The 8,756-nt window shown below is 48.8% G+C and overlaps 1 protein-coding gene across 3 annotated transcripts in view; it reads left to right on the plus strand.

Annotated features, from left to right (window-relative positions):
- Window positions 1-1,611: 1,611 nt before the first annotated feature.
- Window positions 1,612-8,756, plus strand: part of Tsks (testis specific serine kinase substrate) — a 15,711-nt gene continuing 8,566 nt past the window's right edge. For 2 of the 3 annotated variants that reach the window (XM_028789007.1, XM_028789009.1), the window contains exons 1-2: window positions 1,612-1,825; window positions 2,136-2,358. In XM_028789007.1, the coding sequence (XP_028644840.1) occupies window positions 1,656-1,825; window positions 2,136-2,358 (393 nt within the window). In that variant the 5' untranslated portion in view covers window positions 1,612-1,655. The remainder of the gene's footprint in view (window positions 1,826-2,135; window positions 2,359-8,756) is intronic. The other variant, XM_028789008.1, reaches the window with a different exon arrangement.

Raw genomic sequence — 8,756 nt, forward strand, 5'->3', positions numbered from 1 at the left:
TGGAACTCACTGCAAAGCTGAGGTCACTCGAACTTTATAAAGCAGGCTGCCTTCCATTTTTGTTTCTGCGAGTTGATCTTGTGTAGCTCAGACGGGACCCAGACTTGCTGTGTGGCCAGGGCCAACCTTAAACTCACGATCTTCCTGATTCCACCTCTCAAGTATGGGACTGTACCCCTAAGATACCGGTATTCCTCTGTGTGAGCACATATGTGTTTACATTCCTCAGGCACTGTCCACCTCTTTGGGGGTTTTGTTGTTGTGTTTGTTTGTTTGAGATGGAGTGTCTCTCATGACCTGAAGCTCCCTGATTTAGCCAAAAACCCCAGGTATCCACCTGTCTGCCAACATATCACAATGATTAGCTCTCCTCCTTGAAACGTGGGTCCAGGAGAATTGAACTCAGCATGTCAGGCTTGGTGGCAGACCTCTTTACACAGTGAGTAGTCTCCCAGCCCTAGATATTCATTCTCTACCCCCCAACTTCTTACATTTTTTTTTTGTTTTTTGTTTTGTTTTTTGTTGTTATTTGTTTCTTGGGTTTTCTGGCTTTTTGAGACAGAATTATACTCTGTGTAACTCTGGCTATCCTGGAACTCACTCCATAGACCAGGCTGGCCTTGAACTGGAAGATCTACCTGCTTCTGTCTCTAAGTGCTGGGATTAAAGGCATGTACCACTACCACCCAGCTATTTTTCTTTGAGATTTCATTATTTTTGTTTCACGTATATAAGTGTTTTGCTTGTATATATGTCTGTGTACTACCTTGTGTGCCTGGTGCTCTTAGAGGCCAGAAGAGGTCATCAAAGTCCCAAATACTCCGTGACTGGAGTTATAGATGTTTGTGAGCTGTCATTTTAGGCAGGAAATTGAATTCTAGGAATTCTAGAAGAGCAGCAAGTGATCTTAAGACATGGAGCCAATGCTACAGGACTATGGATTCTTTTCTTAGCAGGTAAAATTATTGGGTGCAGTGGCACACGCCTTTAATCCCAGCACTCTAGAGGCAGAGGCAGCCGGATCTCTGTGAGTTCGAGGCCAGCCTGGTCTACAAAGGGAGTCCAGGACAGCCAGCGCTACACAGAGAAACCATGTCTTGAAAAGCCAAATAATAATAATAATAATAAGTAAAGTTCATACATAGTATGAAGACTAAGTCCCAGCACATATTGAGAAACCGTGCCATATTGCCATGACTTCTTACTCTCCCTGGGGCGTGTCCAATGCTGGGATCTTTTCTTTTGAGTGTCTCTCTTCTCAACTTTGCCTCCCAGATGCTCACAGAGCACTAAGTCCTCCAGGGAAGGCCTTGGAAATGATCCTGTTCTGTTTCTCAGATCCTAGGCAAGGCACAGAGCAAGATAGATGACCTGGGACTGGATCTCAGAGCTGGCTGCAGGGTTAGGGCCCAGTCCACTGTGTGCTCTAGACAGGAGTGAGGGAGCTGTACAATCAAAGCCGGGCCGGAAGAGTCCACTGAGGTCTACAGGGGACAGCCGAGCCACCACCTGTTCTCACCCATACTCTCTGTGACTCAGTGGTTAGGCCCTTTGTGACCCAGGCCAGGAGCTAGGGGACCCTGAGCGCCGGGGGGGTAGGGGGCAGCGGGCAGAGTAGATGGTGAGTCTCCCCCTGGGAGCAGGCCCCCCGAGCCATGGCAAGCGTGGTGGTGAAGACAATCTGGCAATCCAAAGAGATCCACGAAGCGGGGGACCCACCTGCGGGGGTTGAGAGCCGCGCCCAGCTGGTCCCCGAGGCTCCCGGGGGGGTGACCAGCCCTGCCAAAGGGATAACGAAGAAAAAGAAGGCCGTGTCCTTCCATGAGTGGGTTTCCTGCACCCTGTTGGTGACAACACTTCCTACAGCAAAGCATGGATGCTTAGGGCAAGGAGGGACGAAGAAGAGGGCATTACAGAGGCAGTGGGGGAAAAAGGTGGTGGGTTGAAGGGAGTCAGGAGAAGTGATGGAAGGAAGGAGGTGGGGGGGGCGGGGCTGAAAGGCAACAGGGAAAGGGTAGATGAAGAAATCCAGGAAGCAGGAGGTCAACGGCATCAGAGGGTGCAGGAGCTGTGTCAAGGACATAAGGCCCGCCCCTCTGGGCCCCCATCCCCACTGTCTCCTGGGTCATCTGCAGGGTGGAGCCCCGGATGTCCCACGAGCCGATGCACTGGTGCCTGAACCTCAAGCGGTCCTCTGCCTGCACCAACGTGTCCTTGCTCAACCTGGCTGCCATGGAACCCGACTCCTCGGGCACAGACTCGACCACAGAGGACAGTGGTCCACTGGCACTGCCAGGGCCACCTGCTTCCCCTACAACACCCTGGGCTCCAGAGGACCCTGACATCACAGAACTACTGGTGAGCGGCTGACATGGGGTGGGGGCCACAGTCTACTCAATGGAAGTAGGGAGATCAGAGGAGGGGCCGATCTACTGTAGAAGGAGAAGTTATAGCACTAGGACCAGAAAATAGGCTTTAATAACAGGATCAGGAAAAGTCTCCTGGGGGTAGGGGTATAGCTCAGCGGTAGAGCACTTGGCTAGCAAACGCAAGCCCTGGATTTCATCCTAAACAACACAAGAGAGAACACACTAGGCCATGGCCTCAGGCCCTCACTGGAGGATTCTAGGCAGGCTCTACCACTGGGCCCCACCAAGCTTGTCCTTTATCTTTAGACAGGGTCTCACTCCTTAGTCAGTCTGACCTTGAATTTGCAGGGCTCCTGCCTCGGCCTTCCACATACCTGGGATGAGAGGCATGAATCCATACACCCAGCTTTTGATAAATATTCCCTTGAAAGCCTAAGATGAGATGCCAGGAGACAGGAACAGAGACGACTCCAGGCTGTCACCTCAGCTGCTTGAGGCATTATTTTTGTTGTTGACCTAGTTTTTGAGGCAGGATCTCACTATGTAGCTCTGGCTGGTCTGGAATTCTCTATGTAGACCAGACTGGCCTGGAACTCACAGAGATCTTCCTGCCTCTGCCACTGGCTGGAATTAAAGACATGTACCACCACACCCTGAGGTATTAACTTAGTCTCCCAGGGTCCTAACTCAGGCCAAACTGAGGTTTGAGGATTCTGTGTAGAAAAAAAAAAAATGGAACTAGTGGGTTCATACTGCAGAGCTGGAGATTTAGTATAGACTTTAACCACGCCAGTTAGAAGTTGGGGTGCTCAGAGGGAAAACAAGATCCACTCAAGTGTGAGTATTGCCTTACCAAGGGAGAATCCCAGTGAAATGTTTTCACATCAGCTGTAGACTCCATTCTGGTGGTTCTCAGGTTCTCTCTCTAAAGGTTGCTAAGAAAGGTTTTTTTCTGTTTTCCAAATTGATTCTTTGGGTGGTTTAGGGAGGGACATGCCCCACGGTGCACTTGTGGAGATTAGAGGATAACTTGAGTCAGTATACTCTTTCCTTCCATGATGTGGAGCCCAAGGACAGAACTCTCGTAATCAGGCTTGGGGCTTCACCCTTTACCTGCTAGGCCAGCTCGCCTGCCCCGCCCCCTCCTGATTTTTTCAGACAGGAGTTCTTTGTGTAGCCTTGGCTATCCCGGAACTCATTCTGTAGATCAGGCTGGCCTTGAACTCTCAGAAATTGCCTGCCTTTGCCTCCTAAGTGCTGGGCCTAAAGGCATGCACCACCACCATCCAGGCTGTATTGGGATTTCAAAAAACATTTTAAAAAATTTTATGTGTATGAATGTTCTGCCTGCATGTATGTAAGAGCATTGTATATGTGTCTGTTGCCCAGAGATACCAGAAGAGGATGTCAGATCCTCCTGAAACTGGAGTTACACATGATTTTGCACTGCTAAGTGGATTCTGGGAACCAAACCTTGTCCTCTGCAAAAGCAGCTAATGCTCTTAGCTACTAAGCATTTTTTTTTAAGTTACATTTATGTTTTTGTGTGAGATGGGGTACATGTATGCCACAGCACAAATGAGGAGACCAGAGGGCATCTTAGTGAAGCTCCCCTTCATTGAATGGGTTTGGGATCAGACTCAGGTCATATTCAACCAACAGGCATCTCATCAACCCAGATCTGCTTCCCATAGCTTCTGCCTTACTGAACAGGGCCATAGACTTCATCTGTCTAAGTTCAAAAGCCTCAGCCTATCTTGCTAGGGGAGGGAGGTGTACAAGAAGGCCTGACCTGGGAGATTGGGCGGTCATCTTGTGAAGGAGACCAAAAGAAGATGGTGTCATTGTTTGAGATATTAAACACTGTATAAGGGCCAGTGTGATGGTTCAGTGGATGCTTCAAGGCTTGACAGCCTGAGTTCAGTCCCAGAAATCTACATGGTAGAGAGAACCAACTCCTTCAAGGTATCCTCTGATCACATACAAACTCTGGCATCTAGGTGCTAAGATAAGGAATACATGAAGAAAATATATAAATGTGTCTCAAACCTTGAATCCCCCAGCATTTGGGAGACAAATCCAGGCTGATCTCCATAACCTGGAGGCTAGCCTGGGCTTGTATTAAAAAAAAAAATCTAAAGCAGGATCTGTTAGAGATTCAGGTGTGGTCTGTGAGTCTCGGAGAGCAGAGACCACGTCCCACTGTGAGGGGCTTGTGTATACAGCTTTAATAATGACTGAAATAGGGCATAGGAAATAGCAGATTCCAAGACAGAAAGCTAGACCCATCTCCAAAGGTTGTCCTTAGGAGGAAGGGAAGTCTACTCTCTCATGTCTGATCCTTGGTGTGGCAGCCAGCCAACAGCTCCAAATACTATCAGCAGTAGTAGTTATTTCTGTCAGTATTGAGCTTCATTCTCTGTTGGTGACGCTGTGGAGGGCCAGAGAGGTTAGGTAGCACAAGCAAGGTCACAGAGCTTGGAAGTAGCAGAAGCTGCTTAGGGAGTCACGAAGAGGTTTGGTGTGATGATAGCCTGCACTGCCAGCAACAGTACAGGACACTGGACATCCTGAAGAAGAGTAGTCAGCATGGCTTTGCAGAAAAGAGAACACACAGGCCGGGCAGTGGTGGCGCATGCCTTTAATCCCAGCACTTGAGAGGCAGAGGCAGGCAGATTTCTGAGTTCGAGGCCAGCCTGGTCTACAGAGTGAGTTCCAGGACAGCCAGGACTATACAGAGAAACCCTGTCTCAAAAAAAAAAAAAAAAAAAAAAAAACCCACACAGGCTGGATCCTGAAGCTGAAATAATGTATTATTCATGAAGAAAAACCGGGAAAGGTATTGCAGACACCAGGAATAGCATGTGCAAAGAGACAGGGCTGAAAAGAGTCTGGGAAAGAAGGGACAGGGTTGTGGCATACGGGAAAGATGGGGGCTGGAGGGAGAACAGGGCACTACCCACCCAGGCTGCAAAACATGGGTATTGTCCCAAGGGCCATAGAGAGCCATTGTGGATTCAGTAGGGAAGGGGGAAGCAACCCATTTACTGCTATCCTATTGTGTGCCACATCTGGTGATGTCACTTCCTCTTTTTAGAGCATCTATAAGGGAGTTGGTATATTGACCCAGTTTAAAAATGAAGAGAAAATTAACCAAGTTACAGGAGGCAGGGTCATTCCCAAGGTCACAAGGCTGTGGAGTGTTGGTTAAGAACCAGAGGCTAGATTAGAAGGCTTCTGGGTGTGGTACCAAAGAAAAGTTCTTTCTTCCCTGAGACTCCTTTAGAAAGGGAGGGCAGTATGCGCAGGGGAGAGGAGGCAAAGAGGCCAGACCCGGGGGGTTGTGGGGGCGAGGCTAGTGCTGGATGGGAAACTAGGCATGGGATAGACTCAGACCTCCCTCCACCTTCACCCCAGTGCCTTCCAGTGGTTCATGTGTGAACCTGGAGCTGGATGCCTTTCTGCAGAGCTATGAACATGTGCCCAAGGACTGATGACACCCATGCAGCTCTGGGCTGTGGGATTTTAAGGCCCTGACGATGAAAGCTTTGTGACATGTGTGGGCCTCAAGCATCTTACTGCAGCTGCCTCCTCTCTGACACGAAACCATGAAACCTGTGATCACATGAGGGGTTGGGGTGAAGTAATGAGGGGGGTGCCCAGTATTTGAGCGAGCTGCAGAGAGGAGAGAGAAAAAGACAGAGAGAGAGAGAGGAGAGAGAGAAAGAGAGAGAGAGAGAGAGAGAGAGAGAGAGAGAGAGAGAGAGAGAGAAAATGATAGAGACCAAGACCCAGAGACACAGGTAGACAGCTGAGCCCCAGTGGGCCATGGTGACTGGTCATCATCGGTGTCCACTCTCAGCTTCCCTGGAGGCAGAGAAGCCATGTGGAGACAGTGTTGCTCTTGGGTGGTCATGAGCAGTCGCCACCAGGGTCTCCCCTGCTAAGGGCACACTGACACACTTATCCCATTCTATGGTGGCTCCTTAGTCCTTCCTGGATACACTATGTCACATTTATTATTTTACTTTGGGGCAGAGATCTCAATATAGAGCCCGGTCTGGCCTGGAATTCACACGGTCGGTCCTCTTTGCAGTCTCCTAAGCGCTGGGGCCACAGGCATGTGCCACCATTGCCAAGTTTGCTGTATTGTGGCCCTTGATTTTTTTTTTTTTTCAGATAGAGCCTCATGCATCCTAGGTTGGCTTCAAACTCTCTTTGTAGCCAAGGATGGCCTTGAACCCCTATCTCGCTGCCTCCACCTCGGAGAGTTGCAGGTGTGCACCACCACACCAGGTCTGTACAAGGCTGGGGATGGAACCCAGACCCTTGTGTGTGCTTGACTCCAACTGGGCTACAGACCTTAGAGTCACTATGTATTGGAGGATTGTTTTGAACTTCTGATTGTCCTGCCTCCACCGCCATGCTGACATGGGACACTAGGCTTACCAATCTAGATATTGATCACCCTGTGGCTATACATCTGGCCATATGGCCAGCCTTACTGTCTAGCCTTATTTCCCATTTTAAGGGAAAGGAAGCTGAGAGATGCTCGGGCAGGACATCCTGCAGCCAGGGGTTGTACAGCATGGATCCCAGGCATCCCTTCCCAAGCTTCGACCTATGTCATTTGAATCAGTCATTCTGTGATGGTGGCTACCAGTCATACCTATATTGCACAGGAAGAGAAACTTGAGGTACAGCTGGCTGAGATACTCTCCCCGAGGTCACACAGGAAGTGAAATGAGCTGACCCAGGATGAATGTTCTAAGTCTCCCAAAGAGCCTCCTATGGGAGATTCCTGAGTCTCCAGTTCAGAAAGACATTTTGTATATTATGTAATGTTTTGAAAGTTGTCCTGATACTTAACACAGACCATCTAGGAATGACTGTTGGAAGGGTCTGGCATAGGGCCATGATGAGGGTACAGTTAAAATTTCTGCCAGGGCTATGGTCCTCTGAAAAGACCAGGGCAGGTTAATATTTTGTTTTAGGACATAGTCTTCTGATGGGGTGAGAATACGGTTGGCATTTCATCCAGGACTTAACTTCGGGTGGGATGACATTGCTGTAGACAATGCATCCATGGCTACAGAGTGCAGTCACTTTGGTGAGGACTGGAGGCCTCTGGTAAGAGAGCCATGCAGTCAATATTTTGCTTAGGGCTATACTCATCTGATGGGATCAGTGTGCAGTCAACATTTTGGTCAGGGCTGGATTCTTCTGATGGCTTGACTAGGGTTGGAAGATGCCTCACCAAGACATTGCCCTGGCGGGTGCCTCAAATCCTTTCTGGCTTCTGAGTGGAGATCTGGGCTCCTGGCTATATAGGCTGCTTCTCCTTAAACAGATGCGCATGACATGGCAGCCAGAATTCCTCAGAACATCACCTACTGCAACAACCTCCCAGGTGCTAGGACGGCAGATGCGTGCCTCCTTACCTGGCCCACTGCATCCTTAAATTCTCACAGCTGGGCAGTAGTGATATACTCCTCTGACCACAGCACTCAGAAGGCAGAGGCAGGCAGATCTTTGAGTTTGAGGCCAGCCTGTTTATAGAGCAAGTTCCAAGACAGCCAGGGCTACACAGAGAAACCCCATCTCAACACTCCCTTCCCCTGAAAAAAAAAAAACACCTCACTGTGTAGCTCTGGAGGCCCTGGAGCTCACTATGTAGATCAGGCTAGCCTCTAGTTCACAGAGCTCCACCTGCCTTTGCCTCTTGAGTTCTAGGATTAAAGGTGTATGACATATGCCTAGCTACTAACAGACCCTAAAACAATATATGTTCATAGTAATCACAAAAGAAATGTATTTTCTTCATTTTACAGTCAAGGAAGTTTTTTTTTTTTAATTATCATGGTTTGGGTTTGTTTTTTTTTCTTTTTTTTTTAAGATTTATTTATAAGGTATGCAGTGTTCTGCCTGTATGTCTTCATGCCAGAAGAAGAAACCAGATCTCATTATAAAAGGTTATAAGCCACTTATAGACGGGAATCGAACTCAGGACCTCTGGAAGCTCTTTTGAGCCATCTCTCCAGCCCTTGTTTTTGTTTTTAAAGATAGGGTAGAGTCTCTATGTGTAGCTCTGGCGGTTCTGGAACTCAATCTATAGACCAGGCTGGCCTCAAACTAATAGAGATTCACCTGCCTTTGCCTCAGGAATGCTGGGATTAAAGGTATACACCACCACAGACGGGCTAAGACTGTCTCAAAAAGTAAGGAGAACAGGGTGTAGAGAGAGCTCTTACCAGTAATGCCGATACATAAGAAGCTGAGGTGGGGCCGGGCGGTGGTGGCACACGCCTTTAATCCCAGCACTTGGGAGGCAGAGGCAGGTGGATTTCTGAGTTCGAGGCCAGCCTGGTCTACAGAGTGAGTTCCAGG

This window comes from Grammomys surdaster, unplaced genomic scaffold, assembly GCF_004785775.1.
Source record: "Grammomys surdaster isolate TR1022 unplaced genomic scaffold, NIH_TR_1.0 125769, whole genome shotgun sequence".
In the NCBI taxonomy this organism is placed as follows: domain Eukaryota; kingdom Metazoa; phylum Chordata; class Mammalia; order Rodentia; family Muridae; genus Grammomys; species Grammomys surdaster.